Genomic DNA, 24859 nt, shown 5'->3' on the forward strand with positions numbered 1-24859 from the left:
CCTGGTTTTCACTATCATAAATTGTATAATAATTGACATATTTGTAGTTTTATTCTTATGCATACAATTCTAGAAATAGAAGGTATATCAAGGGTATGTAATATTTTAAGGCTTTGGATCCATAATCCTTATGAAGATTGAAAAATAATAGCACATTTGCTACCTAAGTTACTGAAATTTATGGTAGGCAATGAAGAGTGAATTTCCTTTTCAGTGCAGTGCTTGACCAGAATTTTATTAGTTCTAAGACACAGTTTTACCTTCTCATCTGTGGTAGCCATTTGTCATTTGCCATAAATCTGAGGTAAGAGCACACCATGTAAATTATGGAATGCCATCCTCTCAACTTTAATAATGTGCTTTGATGTGTCATTTAGAGGTTGTTTCTTGCCCATTTCTAAATTTTTAAATGTTAAAAGCACTCCATGTAAACATGTGGAGACCCTACATGTAATCCTTTGCTGTGTCTGATTTCTGGTCTAGAAGAAAATCTCTCATAAGTGATTGTTATTTATTCCCCAATTTCTCCATTTGTCAGTATTGTTGCCTTTGCTGCCTAGGACTCTGATTTCTTTACATTAATACTGGATGAATTTCATCCACCTAATTGGCTCACCTGGGAGGTGTTGTTGACTTGGAGTCATACTATGTGCCCAAGCAGGGAGGTCCTGGGAGGACCTTAAGTCAAATAAAGACACAGAGATCAAGAGACAGTAAATGCTTAGCCTGAGCCAGAACCCACATCTCCCTACTCTATCTATTTACAGATCTTCATCAAATTTGGCCACTCTTTTACTCCAAATATTCTTTGAGTGTTACACTTGATTGTGAAATTGATTCAAAACATCACAGAATCTTTCATATATTTCATTTGGGTGATTGATGGGAATATGTCCATATATCCCCTCCCAAGCCCCAAGTCCTCATTTATCAAGGCAGCTTTTCTCACCTAGTAGTGATTTGAAAATCTTTTTAGGAAGATCTGTTTTGCCTTATTTTATGTACAAGGAACATTGAGGTAGACAATACTAAGTATCAAGTAGGAAAAGGAAATAGTTCCAGAGTTGGTAGAGTAATGCCAAACTTTTTCTTAATTTTTTAAAAATATATCTTTATTGATTTCAGAGAGAAGAGGGGAGAGGAGAGAGAGAGATAGAAGCATCAATGATGAGAGAGTTGTCATTGATCGGCTGCCTCCTGCACGCCCCTGATTAAGGATGGAGCCCGCAGACCGGGCATGTGCCCTGACTGGGAATCCAACCGCGATCTCCTGGATGCTAAGCTGATGCTCAACTGCTGAGCCAGGCCCGGCCGAGCTTCTTAATTTTTTCTTACAATTTATCTTTATTGTTTAAAGGATTACAGAGGAAGGGAGAGGGAGTGATGAGAGAGTCATTGGTCAGCTGCCTCCTGCATGCCTCCTGCTGGGAATCAAGCCTGCAACCCAGGCATGTACCCTGACTAGGAATTAAACTGAACCTTGATCTGGATCCTAGGTCAATGCTCAACTGCTGGGCCATGCTGGCTGGGCCAGATGTTCCCATTTTTGTCTCCCATTGACCCCCTCCACCCTCCTCCCACCCCCTCCCCAGGCCTTCACCACACTCTTGCCTGTCCATGGGTTATGCATGTATGCATAGAAGTTCTTCATGCTAAGGTATGATATAATTAAAGGGTGATAGGATTACTTTCTACAATCAAAATGACTTAATTTCAAGTTTGAAATTTGAATAACGTATCCTCATGCTTAGAAGACTCATCACTTTCTTGCTTTTCCCCTTCCCTGATATGTTTCCAGCTTAAGAAGCTCTTACTGGCACCAGCCAACACTCAGCTAAGTTATAATGAATGCAGCGGTCTCAGTACCCAGAACCATGCAAACCATGGTCACAGGATGAGAACAAGCCCTGCAGTCGTTAAGGTACAAAAGTAAATGTTTAATACAGGAGGGAAAGGAGCGAAGGGGTTCTTGCTTGAAGCCGTAAAACAAATCGCGGGCTTGTTTATTGGTGTTCGTTCGGCGGGGCTCCCGCAGCTGTCCCGCGATGGTGAAACCCACTCGGAAGCGGGTTTCCGAAAGCAGCGCTCTGGCTGCTTTACGCTGGGAAGGTCCATTCACGCTTTGTCTTCGGACAATTGGGATGGAAGCTCCGCCGTCTGTCACTCCTTGCCCACTTACTAGTACACGCAGCAGCCTGGGCCACAATTTAATTTGCCCATAGGCTGATATTAACTATAAGTGACTTTAAGATGCAGCATTGCTGTTCTGCCAGCTGTCTAACCTGAGAAAGATTGCTCTGGAATCACCGCAAAAGATCCGTCTCTGCCATTAATTGGGTGGAATGCCGGCAATGACATAATTCGGTTAGCGGGCTGTATTAAACAATGTTTGTCTTGCCATTCACTCTGAGTGAAAACGGAGCGTTAAGGGGTACTTAAGAGAATTGTGAATACTGGGCTCTAGCAATCAGTGGCAAATTAAGGTTTAAACCAGCTTATTTTATTTTTTTTATTCACAGTAAAGGCGCTGTAGGGTCTTGTTAGTTACATGTTGCTGAGTAAGAACATTGAAATGTAGGAGAAATGAAATAAAAAGCTGCATAAATGTCATTTAGGAATTTTAAATGTAATTTTCTTTCCTTGTTCTGCAAACAATTATTCACAGCTCATAGATCCAGTACACTTAGACTGAACACTTCATTGAAAATCTCATCTCTTCCGAAAACCTATATCCATTCTGCTAAGGTTCAGCTCACTAATTTCAGCTTTCTTTATGCCTTGTTTTTAAGACCGAGAATTCATGGAGCAATAAAGCGAAGAGCATTTGTCAACAGCAAAAGCCACAAAGACGTCCCTGCTCAGAGCTTCTCAAGTATCTGACCACGAACGATGACCCTCCTCACAGCAAACCTACAGAGACCAGGAACAGCAGCAGAGACAAATGCACCTCCAAAAAGAAGTCCCACACGCAACCGCAGTCGCAACATTTACAAGGTAGGCTGGGGACCAAAACACACTCTGTGGGTGAGGGCACTGAAGGCAGAGCCAGCAAACGCCCGGCTGACGATGCCCAAACTGTGGGCTTCCATTCCCAGTGTGTCTCTCTGGAAAGAGTTCGGCAGTTTGTTACGGATGGGAAAAATCCTTCCCTGCATACAGGTTGAACATATCCTATTTAGCTGATATGCAGCTGCTTCACAGTCACCCCCTGGCCCCTGAAATGTTAGACGGGTGGGGGGCGAAGGAAGGGGGAGACTTGCAACCTCAGATGAGGTTGATGGGAGCTCTGCAGTGCTGGGATCCTTGCAGTCCTGAGAAGCTGGGCTAGGAGACTCATTACAGAGCTTTTCTTTCTTCCCCTCTCAGTAATGGGAAGAACAAGGCATCGTTGATTTGCTGGGTGTGTGCCTCAGGAAATTGTAAATAACGGTTATGTGTAGCCTCTTGTGATTATTAAGTGCACTCCCCCCCCCCGCCCTTTTTTAAAAGTACGTTAGGCTCACAGATTTTATTTTGTAAATAAGGATCTGGAAATTCCTAGAATTTTTAAAATTTGCTTTCTATCTTTAAAAAACGGTGCCTCGATTAAAGGAAACAGCTTGATTTTTCATTATCCACATAGGTTAACAGAAGGGTGATGCTTCTGAGGCAGGATGGTTTTGGGGAAACCTCCCTTGGCAGAGATACAATTTTCTTTCTTTCTTTTTTTTTTTTTTTTTGGCTCCTTCCTAAATATTCTAGTCTTACAGGCCCCAAAAGAACTTGTTGAAAGTTACTGTTGCTTTAAAATATAAGTTTCCACCTGAACTTGATCTCTACCCCTGTAGGGGAGGTGGGCACATTCTAATACAGCATTTCTTTTTTTCCCCCAACTTCCCCTCCAGCTGCAGAGCGTAGCCCCTCCTCCCTGTTTTGACCATGATTACTTTGCACAGGTATGCTATTGCGGCTGCTTTTCAAGAGTATTTTCTTTCCCCATGTTTTGACATTCCCTCTCTTACCCCTATCTCACCATAGTCCAGAATTTTCAGGAACCTTCCTTTAATATTTTAAATTGGCTCCCAGTTAGGTTTTTCCTGGTAGCCATCTCAAACTCACTACCCATCTCTTTCTGTCAATTCAGGGAAATATATTTCTCCACATGAGCCAAATTCTCTTAGCTTGCTTAGCCCCGATCCCCTGATGGGCCCCTCACCCACTCGCTGGAGCTTTTCCCAGAGCAGAGCCGTGCTGGGGACTCCTGGCTGTTGAAGGCCCCAGGTGAAGGGAAGCCAGCTGGGCTCGCTCTAGCGCGTGAACTGAAGAATCCACCGGGGTTCTCTCCACCTCCTGCTGGCCGGGCGTTCGTTTTCTGGAGCTGAGTTTGAAGTCCCGAGCTCGAGGAAGCCTTGTAGTCAGGGAGCCCAGCCCAAAAGCACATTTTAAAGGGCTTTTTTTTGAAACTTTAATTGGTCCTTTTGGATTTAGAGGTTCTTTTTTTTTTTTTTTTTTTAATTTCTAAGTTTGCTTACCACTAAATAGTACTATAAACTGTTACAAACCGTGGCAGTGAGGAATTCAACTGGCCTGTAGAGGAAAGAGTCTTTAGAAGAGACATGCTGTATGTGGGTGGGTTTTTTTAAAGGTATATGTCTGTGATGAGGCTTAAAGAGCTTATTCCAAAACAAAGCCTTTTGTGTGTGTGTGTGTGTGTGTATATATATATATATATATATATATATACACACACATGTATATATATATATGTGTGTGTTTAATAATATAAGAATATATATATATATATACACATGTATATAAATATATACACACACACACATATATATATTCTTGTATTATTAAACACCTAAAAAGAAATAAACATGAAACATGGCTGGCTATTAATAACCAACAGGAAATAAATGCTCAGCTTCAGGAATTATTTAAATTATTATTCAAAATGTGAGAGTAAAAAATGTATGAACTATTAGAGACAATAACTGAGGGGATCTACTGAGGTTACCTTTCTTAATGTATTGTAATTTTTTTTCTCACTGAACTTCCTGTTTGCTCTTTGTAACACTGTGAGGTCAGGTTCTTTTAAGCTCCTTAGGATAACGATCTGGCCTTTGGCACACGTTGGGGTCCCACTTATTCACTTATTCATTCATTTGCTAATGTATTCATTCATCAAAAATATCATGATCTGCATGAAAAAGATGAATTTCTGCCCTCAAGGATCATGGAACCTCTGGAACAGTGTGGGTTAAACTCTGAGTGAACCAAATCAATGTTCCTTGAGGGAGCTTTTGTGAGCATGGGCATATGCAGGGGTTAGACTCTGTATGGTTTGGGCTGTACCCTTCCTAGGGGCCTCATTTCCTCTTTGCAGTTGGTCCCATTAAATATGGCCACTGCCTGCTCCTCCCCTTCTATTGCCCTTGGCCTTACCTGTACCCAACTATCAGAATTTGGGGGAGGGGGGGCCTTCCACTGAGCATTTCAGAAAGTCAGCTCTACACCTTGAAAACTGGAATTCTTGTGACTGATTTTCAATGTACATTTATTGTGCGAGATAGCACATGGTTCATATCTGGTGACATTTTCTGTAGAACCTATATACATTATCCTAATTGTTAGTTGAGTACTGTGAAAGCTGGTAAAGTTTGGCCCGCCTGGCTGTGTGGCTCAGTGGTTGAATATCGACCCATGAACCGGGAGGTCACGGTTCAATTCCTGGTCAGGGCACATGCCCGGAGTTTTGGGCTTGATTCCCAGTAGGGGGCATGCAGGAGGCAGCTGATCAATGACTCTCTGTTTCTATCCCTCTCTCCGTCTCCCTTCTTCTCTCTGAAATCAATAAAAAAATATATTTTAAAAAAAGTTGGTAAAGTTCCTCCATAAATGTATTCTTTTTGAGAGGCTCATTATATCAGACATACTAAAAAAAATTAATGTCAAACCAGTTCATTTATCTGTGTATATGAAAAAGCCAATCAATCAATGTACCTAATTTGTAGAAGACAGCATGAGCTTTGCATTACTGAATGCACATTGGATAGATGAGAAACCATTCTATTGTTTAAAAACTAAATCTAAATCTACAAATTAAATATGTAAATACTATTTATCCAAGTAAAGTACCTAATTTTAGCCTAATTTGGATATAAATAATATTTTCACATTTCAAAGGACCTTAATTACTGAGGTTGATTAATTTACTTTAATATCTACTGGTTGTAGCTCCTTCTGATAATAGGAGAAAGGAGACATATTCTGGGCTAACTCTGCCAGTAACTAGTTTTATGGCTCTGGCAATATCATTAAGCATCTCAAAAGATTTTTCTCAAGCTTTTTACCCATAAACTAAGGAAGATTATTTTAAAGACCTTTTTGATTTCAATTCTATGATTTTCATTACATAAATGACTATCTTTTGACCTTTTGAAAGTAGTGATTTTAGTGAGAAAAAAAAATTGACATACGTATAAATGTATCTTTGTAGATAAGCATACATACATAATATGTAGATATAGAGCCCAAGGGCATTTCTCATCATGTTTTCCCCTCCTTCAGTTCAAAATACAAGACTGCTGAAGAGAAGCAATTGAAATTTAGGAGTAAGAAGATTCTTACTTCACCCTTTATTGTTCAGAAATGCCTTCTGTGAAAGGTAAAATTTAGGGAGCATAAAAGGAAATAAAAGAGCTCTCTTTATGAAGGTATAGGTCTCTCAACTGATAAACATAGTATCTTACTTTTAGTTGTTTATCAGATTTGAGGATCTGAACCCCTTTTCAACCATGTGGGTCAATGTTCACAATTTGCCATAATCTCTCAACTAATTTTTAGTGAATGGAATGGTTATTGGGTTAGCATTGGCCTCATACAAACAACCTATTCTCAGGCTAGATATAAAATTATATGTTTTAGGAGAAAAAGCAACTGAATATTCATAACGTTCTGTCCTCTTGTAGTTACTCTGTTCTTTTCTTATCTAAACAAACCATGTACTGTAATACAAATTAAAATAGAAAACATTATTTCTCTCTGATGGTATGATGCAAATTTGATATTTTTAACAGGGATACTACATTTTTTTTGGAAAATTCTACTTTTGTATGTTTTTTGAATGATGGTTTCTTGATGCAAATATTGTTTGGAATTTTTTTAGCATAATGGGCTGTTGTCTGATTTTTATCCAATATTCAGGGATTTCCTTACTTCTGTTTTCCAGTTTCCAGTTTCCAACCCAACTATTGTAGAAAGAAAACAAATCTTAAAAAAAACACTCAATATTTCATAATTAGTTTCCTTTTTTTTCCTTTAGCCAAACCAACAACTTTATCTCTTCCTCTGACCCCAGAGTCACCAAAGTAAGTATTAAGAAATGTAACCATTTTCAGAAAGGGAAGGGGGTTCTAATACATTTGGCTACAGCAACTCCATTTCAGTTTGTTTTTATAAATGTGCCATATCTTCCAGTGACCCCAAGGGTTCCCCATTTGAGAACAAGACTATTGAACGAACCTTAAGTGTGGAACTCTCTGGAACTGCAGGTGAGCCTTACATATCACTTGGAAATGTGTGTGTGTGTGTGTGTGTGTGTGTGTGTGTGTAATATATATTAAATAATAGAGTGCTTTATTTATGTGACTAATGACATTAATAGAGAAAAACAACATTGGATAAGAAGTTATCTATAAATATTTCTAGTTGTTTATTTTCTTTAGGAGAAGACATTTATCATAGGTCAGACTTGAGCCACAGTGGGGCAAAAGGTTTACAGTTGTTCATATGGAAAATAATACAATAATTAATAAATAATATTAGAATAAACTCTATTTTGCGCACTCACAACTGTATACCTACTTTTATACCCCTCACCCCACCCCCACCCTGTATATATTACTGCTTTGAATCCTCAAATAACCCTATTTCAGATTAAGACACCAGAACTTGAGTAGGAGGAGAAATGAACATTTACTGATCTCCCCCTCCATAAATGTGCCAGGCACGTAAGTGGTTTTGGCTAATTTCACAAGACCTCATGAGGATGGTGGTAGTTCTCTCATTTTGAAGATGAGGAAATAAGGTTCAGAGATGTTGAGTACCTTGCCCAAGACCCCAGAGCTAGGAAGCAAGGAGCAAAGGTTGAAGCCAGAACCACTACTTCTCGAGGCTTCGCTTGGAACGTTGCCTCACCCTCCGGCGTGCCTAGCAGTGCAATGCTCTCCTCTATGTGTTACCATTTTAATATCTTTTCAGCAAAGGAGACAAATGGATATATGCCCATTCAGCAATACAAAACGTTCTTATATCTATTTAAAGAAGAGCTATTTCCTTCACCGTTTGGACTTCTGCACTCATGTAGCCAGTCTTGACTTCACATGCTGAAGAGGAAGGAGCCCTAAAAGCTCGGACTGCCCCTGAGACGCTTACTAAGCCAAGAGTTGCAAAGCAGACTTCTGAGGTGGTTGAAAATGGTGTCTTTGCCCAAGTGCTTTAAGTTTAGGGACTCGAACCCCACCAGAGAGTGAATCTTAGGATGTCTGGACAAGAAGTTCCTTGGCTCTGGCCATTGCTGAGAAGGGTCAAGGAAGAGTAAGTTAAACAGGATGCTTTCGGCCGGAACCGCGGCGCCTGGCGCCCCGCGCTCATTGTCGCCGAGTTTCATTTCACACTTTGAGTTTGCTAAGCTACGCCCGTGTGAAGGCCTATCGCACGATTGCATGATTTGGTAAAGCAGCAGAGCAGTTAATTTCATGGTATTTACATCTATTTTATGTGTGTGTTTATGTAGACTCATATACATACATATATACAAGTATATCTTTATGTGCATACATACGTGTACACACATGTATTTGCTTATAAGCATACATATTACATAATTTCTCAATAAATTATAATTTTTATATATGATTAGAAGTTACCCTTGTATGTATATATTATGTGCAGTAGAGGCCTTCATATGTGACCAATGAGAATGAGTATTTGGTAGTTTCATCCAAAATGTTGATTAAAGTATACAGTGTTTTGTCATTTTACTTTTGCTTAAAACATAAATATACATCAAAATATTGAATTTTTAGTAGAAGACAGAGACCTTTACTTCGAAGTTAAGTGTGCCAACTAGGAATTCATTCATCTTTCTGGCACAAACCTCAACAATAATGCGTTGTAGATGGTCCCACTTTTTGAAAGAAAAAAATTGCAGATATTTGTGTGGTAGTCTGAATGTGGAATCATTCTAGATTTTTATGGTTTTCATGTAAATTATAATCACGATTCCTGATGTTTCCTCAGTGTTTTCCATTAGCACCCATCTATAACTAATTTGACAGTCCTTCTTTTACTCTTTACTGGTCTTTTTATAAAAACAACCTTTTTTTTTTTTTTTTAACTGATATTTTATTAATTTACATAATATTTTATTTTCTCACAAAATTTTAGTCACCAGTACAATGGACATTAACTGGTTTGTAAAAATGCCCTACTGTGGCTTTTAGTAACAGGTTAGTGGAAAGGAATCTATTAACTAGGAATGTTCAGAATGTTGTATTATTTTTTTATAGAGAGGGTTGAGAAAGCTTCCATGGTATACACCCAAACCAAGCTTCGTGTTAGAGAAATAGTTTTATTATTCTCTCATCATAAATAATAAAGTTTAATATTAAAATGTCAATAATATAAACTGGTAGAAAAAGTATTCATAGTTCTAAGATGCAAAGATATGTATACCATTGTTTTCTATGGATATTTTAATCTATCTGTGATCATTTTGTATATATGTATAATTTTGCATCCCGATTTTTCCTTTAACATTTTAATAGGAAATTTTTGTATCATCAATGCCTTTTTTTAATCAGGCTTTTAGTATGCTGAATAAACTTAGTTTGAGTACGTACATCTAAATTTACTTATTAATATCCCTACTTTCATACATTTAGGTTGCTACTATTTTGAAATAGCACTGCAGTGGAAATCTTCGTTCATAAGTTTTTTTAATTTTATTTTCTCAAAATAAATTTCTAGTAGTTATTCATACTGAATATAAGGACATAAATATCTTCAGGGCTTCATCATATATATTGCCATATTGCTTTCTGAAAGGGGTGTTTCCATTTATAGTCCTATTAGCACTCTATGGATACACTTGCTTTATTTCATCCTTGGGTGTCTTTGTTTTTAAAATGTTTTGTTAACTTAGGTGTATGAACATATCATTTAAATTGCATTTCTTCTATTAGTGAGATTATGTTGCTATAAAGAAGCAATTACTTTGATTTTTTTTGCCAGAAGTCTTAATATTCTTCTTATTGATAGATAGGTAAACAAATTTTAAATAATTTAGTTATAATTTTGATAGGTAGCCCACATTATTAAAGGACAGGTAGAGATTTATAGAAAATACTTTAAAAATACTTATAATCTTTAAAAATATACATGGTAGATTTATTTTTTGTCAGTGAACCAGAATTCATCTTACTAGTTTAAATCCCATTTTCTTGGTGCTTTGGAAGATTATTGGGTACAATGGGAATCAGTTTAACAACATATTTTTCATGCCTGCTCTATGCTTGCAATATGATAGGTCTTGGTTGATGGATGCACAGCAAGTGTCAGACATAGAGACTAATCCTTGGAGCATAGTACTTGGCCCATAGTAGGTAATAATGAATGTTTTTGTGTTTAAGATGTGGGTTTATAGGCTTCTGGGCAAAAAGAACACGTTTTATAAAAGCATGAAGGGTAATATAATTTATTATTTATACTGTTTAGTTACCTCTTAAGAAAGGTGAGCACAGGGGGTTGGAAGTGTGAGGATGTCAATTAGAGAAGCTGAGGTAGAGGCAAATTGCCCTGCATAAGAGAAGGAATTTTGAGCTATATGAAAACAAAGGATGTGGAGGAACTTGGAGGGTACTGAAGAGAGCTGGAAGAAGTTTGGAGCACGCCTGGAGGGTGGTGTATGGAGGAGGAGACTGATGGAGGAGAGTTTTGTTTTGTTTTTTTGGAAGAGACATTGTGGGTTTGGAATGTGTGATGTTTATGATCTCTATCTCCTGTAAAAATGTGAGTAAAATTTGTTGCATAGTAGCATTTGGAGGTTGTAACCAACACTAGTTATGCCTCAGAGAATCACCAAAGGGAAGAACGAAGTTATCAAAGGGAACCCTGTAACCTGGCTTCAAGTTATATTCAGTGATCACAGAAGATTGAAAAGAAATATAAAGGCAGTTCAGGACCGAAAGAAGCATTAAGACAATACCATTATATGTTGAGTGAGTGAGGTGATCCATGGAAAGAAGTTCGGAGGAAATTGGGCTCTCCATGGGGTAAACTGACTCGCAGAGCCTTAAGGGAGAAAAAATATGTGCATCAGATTTTGAAGTACAGGTGGAAAGGGGAGAATATAGTGTTGGAGCAGAAACAAGAAGGCAGGAAATCAAGAGGTGTTTAGGTAAGAAGGGATTTGACATGGGCAGTGAAATCAGTTAGGAAATATGCAAGATAAGGTGAATACTTTCTCTCCTTCATCTTTTTATTTCTAGAACATTTTCAATATCTGTACTCTTTTCTAGGTCTCAGATTCCTCAATTTTAAAGCCCTATTTATAATTCCCAAATGAAATTACTGTCTGACTCAAAGGACTAAATTATAGGTTGAAACATAAAATCTCCAGTATTCAACCATTTTTATCATACAAAAATGGCAATTTCATGTGGTTTAACCTGAGCCAATACACTTTATAAGCAGCAGTGCTCCAAATAAAAGTAATTTATTTTGATTTTTAAAAAACAGACATCATAGCTTAGTGAAGTTGCGAGGAGCCTTGGCCCTGATACCAAACTAATCTAAGTCCCTATTCTGGATATATCCCTATCTAGCTGCATGGCTTTTGGTCAAGTTAAGAAACTTCTGTAATTCATTTGATACCTTATGCATCAAATGAAGGTAATAACCATACCTGCATTTTATTGAGTAACCGTGAGGATTAAATGAGTTATAAAACCTGAAAAAGGCTTGGGCCAGTACCAGCATATGTGTGTTCCATAAATATTAGCTATTTAACTACTATGATAACTTTACCTACTAATGTCATTGCACCTACTGCTCCTCTTTTCCTCTTTTGATTTTCTTTACCTGTTGCCTTTCATTGAGTTCATGTTACTTCCTCTTTGGCACTTTCATATATGAAGTTATATATTCTTTTTGTGGCAAAATCCCCCTAATTTCTCACAAAATTGAACGTATACGGTTTTTGGTGTATGGGTGTGAGATTTACCAAATCCAGGTAGAAAAATCTCCTCTTTGATATTCTCTCAGCAACAGCTATCATTACTACAAATTCTGGAGGTTAGGCATTCCCTAACAGCACCTCACAGATATTATCTTTTTGACTCCCTGCTCATTTAATTGTTGAGGAAAAAGTTTTATGTTGATTCTGGCTCCGTGGTGAACCCTGGGTTCAAAGCAGGTCTGTCTGAGTAGACATTCTGTTTCTTTCCTGAAGCCTGAATTTTAAAGATAGTAGTCGACATCTGTTATGTTAAATAGGTTTCATTTCACTTGCCAAGTGTCATTGATTGGTATTGGCTGCCAGGAGCATTGTGTTGAGAAGGATTCTAAGGCCAAGTCTGTGCTCAGTAGGAATGTCATGATCAATTAGTGATGTCTGCCATAGGTGCAGCAGGGGGGTGGACAGGGCGGAAACAGCATTCATGCTGATTTGTTGATCCTTGGTCTACAAACTTAATCTGTTTGGTTGTGGCAGAAGAACTGTATCAAGCTGTTGCACAAGCTTTTCTTGTGTCTTGTTTTTCTTTATGCTCCCAAATTTCACTGAAATTTTCCAAACATTTCAGTGGAAATATAAAGAGTCAACAAAATTCTAAGACCTTCTGAATAATCCTTCTGTCCCATCTGCAGAGTCTTTGGGAAACAGGAGGGATGAGATGGGAAGTTTGCTTTATTAGGTATTGCCAGCTGGTCTGACTTTGTGATTGTCCCAAACTAGCTCATTTTGGCTGATAAAAAAAACCCTTCTCTTTTACAGGTGTAAAAACTAATGTGATTTCAAAATAGCTGTTAGTAAAGCAAGATGAGAGAAAAGAGAATGCTCCTTTGGCAGAAGGCATTTGAGTCTATTGCATATGGAGATTTTCAGAGCACTAGACTTTTTGTTTCTCAGATGGGAATGGCAAAGCAATGTCAGCTGAACAGATGATAGCTTTAACCACAGAGAGGAAGAAATTTGCTTAGGGACCAGAGTGACTGACCCCAAAATTTCATGGACATGTATATGCATATGCATATGGATATGTATATGTAAATTGTTTTATTGTTATTACTATACAAGTGATAAAAAGCAATATAACTAATTTATAACTAATTAGGGAAATGAGAAGAGCAAAATAATCAGCAATCCCATCACCCTAACACACTAGATCTTAGCAATTTTTTCTTCCATTGATATATTTTTCCCTCATGGTTTTGATGATAGTGGACTAGTGATTAGGTGTCATTTATTTTTCACTTAATGTTTTCCCTCAGTTTAAATGGGCAATCATTCAAAGTGCACGTCAATGCACTTGCATTAAAAAAAACAGACACTCATTAACCAATCAATTTGTAACATTTTAGTCGTCTTTTATGTGGAGTTTTATATTTTCTTTTTGGGGCTTCCCATTTAAAAGTTCATTGTGCTGGATGGGATATTGACAAGCGGCATAAATGTGCTGCGCCTTTTTCATATATACTTCTTTTGTGTGTGACTTATCTTTGGGGGAAATAGACCAAAGCAAAATACGAGCTGTGGTCAGTAGTTTTCAAAGGCAAACCATGGCTTCGGAGAACTGGAAAATGATTTTGACAGGTCATATGATCCATTCCTGTGCCTGAAGAATCCCAGGAACAGAGACCCAACAAATTCTCTTTACAGCCGTTGCAGTGTTTGCCAACTCTAACTGTCAGGAATTTTTTCCATATTTCAAACCCATCCTTCATTTTCTCTTTTTAATCTCATTCATCTTGACCCACATGAGGAAAGAGAATTCCGTTGTTCCTCTGTTGTCTTTCTGGAAATGGTACTATTCAGTTTCTTCTAAGCCAAGAATAGCAAAGCCATTTCCTACCCCAGGTGAGGGCTGGAGGCTGCGGTGGCACAGCTGGGAACCAGGCCCTGCTCCCCCGCCCCCTCCCCTCCCCCGCCCCAGCCCCAGCTCCCTGGGAGAGTGTATGCGGCCAATGATAAGATCTTCATCTTCAAGAGCTGGGGAACTAGTCACACGTCACAGGAATGTTCTGAAGCTTTCTGCAAGGCCAGTTTGTTCCCCTGCAAACGGGGGCGATATAGGAAATACTTAAAAAGTAATAGAGGCGGAGGCACTCTGGGCCAGAGCAGGGTGCGGGAGGCCCCTCTGTGTCAACTGTTAACACACTGGCTGCTGCTCACGGAACTCCCAGGAGTCCTGGGGAAGTTGGGGCGGGCAGAGGGCACTGGAGGAGCTTAGAGCTACGAAATATTCTAGCAGCTGGTGTAGCAGTAACAGCTCATACTCAGTGTCAGCCCTTCCTATGTCCTCGTGGCACCTCCTCCAAGTTCTTGAGGCCAAAAATACAGGGTGTCCCAAAAAACTGTATACACACTTTGAATAATTATTAATTCCAATGGGTTAAACCTGAAAAGAAAGAAACATCAATTGAGCGATCAGCTTTAAAGTGTGTGTACATTTTTGGAGGACACCCTATATGTGACTAGGACAAGTCACGTGCTTCTCTTGGCCCAGTCCTCCTTTTCTGGTGAGTTTTTAAACATACTAGATACTAATCTTCTAGTTATTTCTCCTTAAGCAATGTCTGAATGGGCGTGCGACGTAAGAAAAATCTCACTGTCAGATACCCTCCAAAGCAAGTCACAGATTGAGCAGTGGCTTCTGCAGAACGTTATAAACTATTGCAATAAAGATCCCGCCGAAGTCATTGGGTGGATAGTGGAGCACAGGAAACAGAGCAGAGGACTCGCCATTTACCAGAGTCATTCAATTAAACAAAGAAACCCAAAAGAGAGCTCCTCCAAGAAAATCGTTTTATGGCACATAATGAAAAACAAAACAAAACAAAACTTGTCTGCCACTTTTTTTTTTTTTTGAATCAAAGGGCTGCTTAAAAAGATGACTGTAGAGCGCGTTCCACTTCTCCCAGATTTGCTGTGCCGAAGTGCAGAAGTGTGAGTGATGTAGAGGCACTTGTTTATTATAGAGCGCATTTCAATGCAGTAATCATAAATATTGCTAAGGTTGTGCTCTGTTGAAATATGACCTACATACTCTTGATTGTTTGTGTTACGTGATTTGTCTGACACCCATTACATTCCGGGTAATGGCAGCCATTTGTTGCTCTGCACAGCAGGCTCTTTTGACAAAAGAAAATAGGCAGCAATAAAAAAGCTATAGTCTGAATTACATTCTGCACAGAGCTGCACTGCTGAGAGTTTGTGCAAGTGTGTTAACAATGCTCTGAACTGCCTCTTGTCAGCCTTCAGCCTGTAATGGCCATCTGTCCTCCCATAAATCTGTCAAAACCTGCTAAGTTCAAGAGAGAGCACGGAATATACCTTGTACTGTCAACACCAAAATGTACACATTCCCCAGAAAATCAACACACAGGAAATAATCTGGAGGTTATGGGAGGCGTTAGCTCTGTTGGTTGAGGCTTGTGGGATGAAACCGAGGCTCTGGCGATTAGTGGGAAGATGGGCAAAAGTAGTGGTGTTAACGAATTGGTATCGACTGCCCGCCTACCGCAGGGGAAAGAAATCTGGGCAGGAGAGATGGGGTTAGAGAAAGCCAATTAGTTCGGGTGCGGCAAGGGGTCCCCTGTCCCATCAGCAGCTTGTAAGAGTTTGACACTATGTGGAAAGAAAAAACAAAGTACTTCTCACACGGTTGTTTTGCTTTGGGTCTCAACTAGCTCTGGAAATACATTTTCAATTAGGCGCCGGTGGTTGGAGGTGTTGTGTGTCTTAAGATTTCTGAGCCTTGCTTGAAGGTGCTCTCTGATTAAAGATGCTTCAGTAAACAGTAAAAAGTTTAGGGAATTATCTGAATGACTTTCCTGTACCCACCTACTCACTAATCCTAAAGTAACTTCCATCCACTAAGCAAGAATTCTTTGTTTTAACAAGTAGTGCCCACAGAAATTTACAGCCTTGATAGTTTCACTCCCAGGGTATATCTGGTTATCTCAGAGAGTTTCTGTACATTTTAAGCATATATGTAAGAAAATACACTTACTTCAAATGTTAAAGAATTGTCTCTTTATTAGAAAGAGCTGTGAAGTCCCTGGGGGGAGTCCCTGAAAGGCCAGCGGCTGGTGGAGGTGGCATCTGACACGCAGTAGGAGTTCAGGGACTGTCCGTTTGGTCACCACAGGCTGCCCCATATGTGCAGGAGGTGAAAGGCTCTGTTTTTAACTCAAAGACACTACAATCAGGGTGTTGCCACTCCCAGGAGCAACTTGAGAATCGGTTATTTAAGCGATAATGAGCTTAGGTACTAGGACAAACGTTTCAGATGTTCAAGACTAAAAAGAATTTCTATATTTAAAATCCCTAGATAGCTGAGTTATTTTTAGAACTAGTCTCTCTTTAATAGTGGCCTAATTTGGTGTTTCTGAAGTTTAGGGTTTCTTTTCATAAGTCTAGAATGTCTGTGAAAACACATAGACCTGAGTAGAAGGCAGTGCGCCATGTGGGCTCTGCAGGACAGTGGCTCTCCATGCGTGGGCTGTGAACCTTCCCATTATAATCATTTAACTGGCTTCCCAATTGATCCTTGGGCCACTGAAACGTGAGATCCACTAGCAAAGGAGGGTCTAGGAAAATGACAACAAATATGAGTACACATTTTTACCAAAAAAAAAAAAGCCCAAGTGACATCCCGCTAAGAGTTTATAATCTAAGAGATAAGATATAATTCACATTCAAAAAAAGACAAGCAAGACTATATGGCTATATCTGATAAGTGCCAAGTGATTGATCCTGGCAGTCACTTATTGGAGAAGTAAAAATTACTTAATCTGGGGTGACATGAAAAGGTTTATGGAGTTAGAATTTTAGGATGTTGACTGTCATTTCCCCCAATTCAAGGGCTATGTCATTTGGAATATTTGACTGTTATTTACTCAGCAAAGAGAGATTACTCAGTATTATTTCTTTGAGCATTTTAGCTTCCTATGAGAAATATGTGAGAACTTGTCATTTCTGTGCTGGGTATTAGCATCTTTAAATTTGCTGTTGTGGTAATTGAAGGTAGCGTGTGGTAGAAATCAGTATGATTGGGCAGTGCACACGGCAAAGAAACAAAAAAGAGAGAGAGAAGATTGACCACATAGGGATGTCTAAATTGAGTAAAAGACATTTATCCTTGAAAGAGGGAAGAAAAGAGAGTGTGCCTCAGTGACATGGATGACTCATTTGATAATGTCGCCTCCTTGTTATATGTAAGCAAAGAGTGGTTGGCATACAGTAGGCTGTTAATAAAGGGAGGATTTTATGAGACTCAGATGTTTCTCTTCTTTTTGTTTGCATTTTCCCACTTTTCTGAACTTTTCTGGGAAGGATTTCCAAAGTCAAAACACATTGCATTTTTTCCCCTTTTCTCCCCTCATTAAGGGAGGATTAGCTATGCGTAATAAAAGTTGCCAAAGAGTAGTGTAAAATATTTCAGTTTAGGGAAAATATCAATTTCTTCCATCTCTTTGTTGTAAAATAAGAGAGGCAGCATCTTCCTGTTCATACCAAAATTTCATGTGGCTTTCTGTGACCTACTTGGTTCTCTCTCTATAAATAAATATATATATGTATTTTTTTTTCCCCCCCAGCAAGCTGAGATTTCTCTGCCTTTCCTTGAAACGTGCAGTTGCCTTGAGTCTAACCCCAGGCTTGTTAGCAGACGTGAAGTTCTTTTTTGCTGAATAGCATTCACCCATCCTCCTAAATAGAAAGTGTATTGTAAACTAAAATGTTCCCTTGTAAGCATAAAGTCATTTGAACTCCAGCCTTCCCTCCTTCAAAGTTCCCTGCACTCAGAAGCCATGTCACAATTACTCTTGCTCCGTCTGAGGGGATGGGTGAGTAGCAGCACCTACTCAGGGCGACGCTTCGTGGAGGCAACTGCTCTTCGCACACTCTCCTCGGGGACCGCTGATGGGATTTTCTGCCCTTCCGTAGAAAACCACAAAAGGCAACAAACGACTGATGGGTTTTCCCTCTTTTTTTTAATTTGAATTCTTTTTTAATTACTTAGTTGCTGAAGCTTGGGTTCCTTTCAGTCCTTCAGCCTCATAACCTGCCCTAATGTTGAGCTCTAATAAAACAGTCCCCTGTCACTGCAATAATTCATGTATCTGTTCACTTCGGTTTCTGCTGTGGAACCATATTTTAGACAGAATGTATTAGTTATGCCTACAAGAATGCATTATACCTACATTAGCCACGGTTTACTAAGTTAATGAACTGTGGAGACAAAGAATTGTTGCCATCGAGTTGTAGAGTCGTCTAGTTCCCTGCATTTGTTTGTCAGATTTTACTGAACTCTCTTCGACGTTGCCTGTGTTATCCCCAAAGTTGCCATCATCCCACCTATTTTTTTTTTTTTTAAGTTTCCTAATTCTTTGGCTTCAAGGGTAGATTTCCTGGATTGGACAAAAATCCCTGAGCCACTTGTACCCTCCACAGCGTACAGACTAGTTCTTTGCAGACTAAAGCTACCAAAGCTGCTCTGTGATTCCCCCTGAGCCCCACAGCATTCATTTCCCATAACACAGACCACACGATGCCCTTGAAAATCTGGCCTTTGATGATGCCTGGTGCTGTGGAGGCAGGAGGGATGCATTAGTGTTTTCTGGAAAGCAGGTCTGTTAGCACTGGTGTTTGAAACAAAACATCCCGACTCACACGCTGCCTGGCATGGTTGACCTGTCTTTTCCTGATGACAGGGGCTTAGGGAGGAGAGAGTCACTTTTTTCAGGTATTGTCATGAATTTCCTTCTCTTTCATTCAGTTTGTACCATTGTCTGAAATCTTGGAAAAGTTAAAAAAATGTATCCTGGCATTTATTATCTCTGTCTTCTCTCTTTTTCTCCCCACCTCTCTTTTTCTTTTTGCCTTAGGCCTAACTCCACCCACAACTCCTCCTCATAAAGCCAACCAAGACAACCCTTTCAGGGCTTCTCCAAAACTGAAGTCCTCTTGCAAGACTGTGGTACCTCCGCCACCCAAGAAGCCCCGGTACAGCGAGTGTCCTGGTACCCAAGGCAACAACTCCACCAAGAAAGGGCCCGAGCAGTCTGAGTTGTACGCACAACTCAGCAAGACCTCAGTGCTCCCCAGTGGACACGAGGATAGGAAGGCCAAGCGGCCCAGTCTACGGCTGTTTGGCGACCATGACTATTGTCAGTCACTCAATTCCAAAACGGAAATACTCATCAATATATCACAGGAGCTCCAAGACTCTAGACAACTAGAATATAAAGATGCTTCTGCCAGTTGGCAGGGGCAGATTTGTTGCTCCACAGATTCAGACAAGTGCTGCCTGAGAGAGACCCTGCAGGTGAGCAAGCAGGTCTCTCCCTGCAGCACCAGGAAACAGCTCCAAGACCAGGAGATCCGCGCCGAGCTGAACAAGCACTTCGGTCATCCCAGTCAAGCTGTTTTCGACGACGAAGCAGACAAGACCAGTGAACTGAGGGACAGTGATTTCAGTAACGAACAGTTCTCCAAACTACCTATGTTTATCAATTCAGGACTAGCCATGGATGGCCTGTTCGATGAAAGTGAAGATGAAAGTGAAAAGCTGAACTACCCTTGGGACGGCACGCAGTCCTATTCGTTGTTCGACGTGTCCCCTTCCTGCTCTTCTTTTAACTCTCCATGTAGAGATTCCGTGTCACCACCCAAATCCTTATTTTCTCAAAGACCCCAAAGGATGCGCTCTCGTTCAAGGTCCTTTTCTCGACACAGGTCATGTTCCCGATCACCATATTCCAGGTCAAGATCAAGGTCCCCAGGCAGTAGATCCTCTTCAAGGTAAAGCTGGTCTAAATCCACCCAGAGCATAAGGCATTTCCAGAAAGTAAAAAACCCAACAAAACAAAAACAAAACAGCCCCCCCCCCCAAAAAAAAAAAAGCAAAAACATTCAAACCCACAGGCAGGGCTGCCCCTCACCAATGTAGTCCGGGCGCCACGGAACTAATGAGATTGTTGTTACACATACATCGCTCCTCATCTTCTCTTAAATCTGTCAGCCTTGAGCACAGTGCCTTGAGCCAGTCAGATCAGAGAGAGCAATTTGTAAGAAACTTGCTCATCTAACTTTTTCCATTACCTGGAGAGCTGCCCTGTGCCAGGATAGTTGAGATCCATGCAAGATAAAGCTGACAGTGTACCAGGCTGGCGCTCGGCGTTAACATCAATAAGAGGCGCTGGAGAGAACACATCACTCCCAGCCTCTAAGCTGACTAGATGATCAGAAACTGTCACTGGGAAATCTCACTAGTCTTCGGGAAGAAAAAGCCAGTTTATGTAATACGGGGTTCCTGGGGATGTTCCTTCGCTCCGATCAGCGGGGGCTAAGTGGCAGTTGCAAATGCCCTTTGTGTTTTTCATCTCTCTCCCAGGTCTTGCTACTACTACGAGTCAAGCCACTGCAGACACCGCGCACACCGAAAGTCTCCCCTGGGCCCCAGATCACGGTCAAGGTCGCCCTACAGCCGCCGGCCCAGGTAACGGGCGAGTCATTCTCCCGGGGCTCCTCTCCTCCCGGCCTTCAGATGGCAAGATTTGTCTAAACCCCCCCCCCACCAGTTTCTGATTCATTCTGCTCCGGCCGCTGGACGAGCTTGACTTACCGATGACGTTGTGTTTCTCAGGTACGACAGCTACGAGGAATATCAGCACGAGAGGCTGAAGAGGGAGGACTACCGCCGAGAGCACGAGAAGCGGGAGTGCGAGCGGGCCAAGCAGAGGGAGAGGCAGAGGCAGAAGGCGATTGTAAGCAGCTCCGAGCTCACGTTCATTTCACGTTCATTTCTGTTTCCTGTGCTCTTCTTCTGTTTTTATCCTGGTAGATTAGAAAATAGACTAAAGCTAAGGCTAGGATATGCAGTATTCAGCCTTTTCACATTACAACATCAGTGAGTCCCCGGCCTCTCTTCACGCAGATGGTTGGAAAACCGAATGTTAAATCGGTATACTTCTCGCCCATCTTGAAGCCCATCGCTGTGTTAAAAGGGAGGGAGGGGAGTTACGCAGTCACACTGGCTCCCCGGGTCAGAGGGTGACTTCTGCTGACCGCTCCCAGCTGCTTTTTTCCCTGAGTGGAAGATGAAACCTCGCCGTTCCGTCTCTTTGGCAAATGTCAGGATTGGATTGTCCATGAAGAGACTGGGTCTCTTAGATTTCAGGGAGGCAGCGGAGGAAGATTTGCGAAGAAAGTCATCATCCCTTACTTGTGCTGGGTCAACCCCTAACTGGGCAGTTGACGCATCACATTTCTTATGAACCATTTGTCAATAGCCCATTATGTATTTTGGCGCCACGTGCCGCAGGGTATTCCATTCACTCGACATATAGACAGCACTGACCCTTTGCTGGAAAGATCCAGGTTACGTTAAACAAATTTTTTCCTCTGTGGGTCAGTGCTTTTTCAGCAGCTACTTACTAATGGGTAGACTTTACCCTGACTCCCACCCATTGCTTATCAACCTAGACCTTGGAAGGCAAACATGAGACGCTCCAGTTGTCGCATCTTGTGCTCGTCCTTGGCAGACATCCCTAATCGATTATGGCACTCTTTCCCACCAAGCCCCTTAGGGTCTCAGGGTGCTCAAGGGAGCCATGGCTAATCGATGAGAAGCGGTACTGCTTTTGTCCGCTGCAGCTGCCGCCTGTCTGTGCTAGCTGCTGAGAATCATCTCCGTGAAGATCAGCTTCTGACCTGTCTTGCATTCAGGAAACCAAGACTTAGGGGAAGGAAATTAAAACATTAGATGTATATGGTTCCTTTAAGAAAACCCACTGCCATCAACAAATCTGGAAAAACCTACAGAAAGGAGCTGACTAATGAAGTCAAAATCAGGCACTGGCCAACAGCTATCAGCTGGAGGAAAAAGGTTAACTGAGAGATTTATTCATCGCAGGCACTCAAGGAGAAGGAAGGGAGATGTAACTGAGTACTCAGGCTAAAGTTCTAGGGTATTGGCTGTCGCTTAACTTTGAATCTACCTAAGACTGAATCATGGGCCTTTTGCAAATTACAACACTTTTCCTCATTTTTTCTCAACTTTCAAATGAGCTGCGATATTAAGATCTGCCAGAGTGTCATTAGTTAACACTTAAGAAGACTAATGAAAATTAAAAATTCAATATTTCTAATTTTGCTGTTTTTAATTAATAGCCTATTCAATAATTATAATAACTCACATTTATATAGTGCCATGTAGTTTACAAAGCCTTTTAATATGGCACATTACAGTTAATCTTTACAAAAGAGAATCATGTTGCATAGGCATGTAAGAAAAATAGTAATTTAGTGTTTGCAAATTCATATTTTATAAAATCCTTCATGTTTCTTCCCAGAAGTATGCCATTACAGAGAGAGATTAATTATTTCATAATATATTTTCTCATTTGGGCAAAATACAACATAGCTATAACCAAAGCTGTATAAATAAATGTAGATAAATGGCATTGCTTATTTTATGCCTTCCAAAGATAATTTTGTGCCAGATACTTAACTAGAGTCAAGAAAGGGTGAGAGGTGCTTTTTTCTAGTTTGGCTCTTTCCAAATAGATCAAATAACGTGATTGGTCTACAGTCCACAGTTGATGCCTGAGCCAAAAGCATCTTGAGGTCATCAACCTCAGCTTGGAAGTAGATACCACCCTGCCTTCTCCTTGTGTCACAAATGTTGACCATTCCTTAGTTCACTCTTTGAACACAATCTTTTTCAATTCTCTTTGAAAGATGGCTTATATAGTCAAATGTCAATTTGGATTATATTAAATAATTATAAAATAACTAGACGTTTGTGGGAATTTTGACTTGGAGTTTTTTTGGTTTTGAAAAGCAGATTGAAAAATTGAAATTATGACCTAGAGAAATGTTGACTGTAGTTAATAAGAGCTTAATATGAAGATTTGGAACTTACTATTAAACCAATGCCCACTGCTACAGTTATATGCTACTTCTGCTTAACATAAGTGAAAGCTCATGACTCCTTATGTGACAAACATTTGCTAGGTGCTGAGGATATAAAATTAGGCAAGACCTGGTCCCCTATAGCCAGGGAGCTTCAAGTCTACTGGGAGATAAAGATAAAAAAACAGGCAATAGGATGTTAAGTGCTATTGTAGAAGATATATCTAGGGTACTGGGGTGGTACATCAGTGGGCACTGAGACCTGGGAGTGAGGGAGGTCACCCCTGACGAGGGTGAGATTGCTCTGAAACCAAAAGGGATGGAAGGCAAAGGGTTTCTAAGCCTGTGCTGTCCAACATGGTAGCCATTAGCCAAGTGACTAATTCAGCTAGTCCTAAATTTAGATGCACTACAAGTGTTATTGGATTTGGAAGACCATACAAAAATAGAAAAAGAATTAAGATACTTCATTAATATTTTTTATACCAATGACAAGTTGAAATGGTATATCAGATATATTGAACTAAATAAAATATGTCATTAAAATGAAATTTTCTGGCTCTTTTTTACTTTTAAAATGTGCCTCTTAGAAAATTAAAAAATTACATGAACTGTATTATATTTTTCTTGGACATTGCTATTCTAGGCAGATGCTGTAGCTCATATTAAGTCTCTGGGAAAAAGCAAGGTAGATTGGGAATCTGCTAGTCAGTTAACGAGAACACTGGGGTGTGAGAGCTGCCAGGAAGAAGTCTGGAGGGCTCCATGGAAGCCAGATCTTTGAAGGGTCCTGAAAGTCATGATAAAGATTTTGAAGTCTCTATCTTGGAGGCATAGTGAAACTATTTAATGAGTTCACCCCCAGGAAGATTTTCTGATTGATTTCCTTCCTCAAAATGATCTGCTTTCTTATGCCAAAATGCATTTTGCAAAGTTTATTTTTATGTACTTGGGCACAGAGGTTCATGCAATGATTTTTGATACATTTGACTCAGCTTGAAAAGTCATTCATGAAATAGCTAAAGGAACTTGGATGGTCCACCAAGTTGGTTGGGTAGGTGATTTCCATTCAGGTTTTTGAAATACCCTTAAAGTAATGAGTAAGTAGCAAATTATATTTGGAATACTTTGGATGCAGTGCTGGATTTTGCATTAATTCAGATCAATCGTATAATTAGGGGATCAAAAAAGCAGAATCTCCATAAGGAAATAAAAAAAATAATAATGTTAAAGTCATATAATACTGGATTTTTTAGGAAATTAAAGCAGTCTCTGTTGCCTTTTTATGTGGTCCATATTGCTTTTGCTTTGAGCTCTGTAGGGAGATGGTTTGGGAGGTCTATAAAGTTTTCATGCTGATGCTTCTAAAAGGCTCTATCCAGACAGACTCGAGGACATCAAATCAGAGAGTCAAGAGAAGTGTAGTTATTAGTAATTCCTAACCAGGAGTCATACATTGTGGTTGAACATTGCTATTGTTTTAGTTGCTACTTTCCTTCAATTTCCATCTAATCTCTTTCTCAAAAACCAATTCACTCTCTCCCTTTCTCAGTCTCATAGGCCTGAAATAATTCAGGTTATATTAGAGCTGAGCAAGCCAGAGTTTAGTACTTCCTGTCTAAACTGTCACTGCTCTAATTTCTCGTGGACTTCCAAGTCTAGCTCCACTTGCAA

The 24859-nt window shown here is 40.1% G+C and overlaps 1 protein-coding gene across 2 annotated transcripts in view; it reads left to right on the forward strand.

Annotated features, from left to right (window-relative positions):
- The window catches only part of PPARGC1A (PPARG coactivator 1 alpha), a 280818-nt gene that overhangs the window by 244070 nt on the left and 11889 nt on the right, over positions 1-24859 (forward strand). For both annotated transcript variants that reach the window (XM_087828004.1, XM_016218252.2), the window contains exons 4-10: positions 1799-1921; positions 2790-2994; positions 7307-7352; positions 7462-7535; positions 19156-20071; positions 20664-20768; positions 20916-21036. In XM_087828004.1, the coding sequence (XP_087684130.1) occupies positions 1799-1921; positions 2790-2994; positions 7307-7352; positions 7462-7535; positions 19156-20071; positions 20664-20768; positions 20916-21036 (1590 nt within the window). The remainder of the gene's footprint in view (positions 1-1798; positions 1922-2789; positions 2995-7306; positions 7353-7461; positions 7536-19155; positions 20072-20663; positions 20769-20915; positions 21037-24859) is intronic.

Source organism: Miniopterus natalensis, chromosome 1 (genome assembly GCF_054644295.1).
Source record: "Miniopterus natalensis isolate mMinNat1 chromosome 1, mMinNat1.hap1, whole genome shotgun sequence".
Classification (NCBI taxonomy): Eukaryota; Metazoa; Chordata; class Mammalia; order Chiroptera; family Miniopteridae; genus Miniopterus; species Miniopterus natalensis.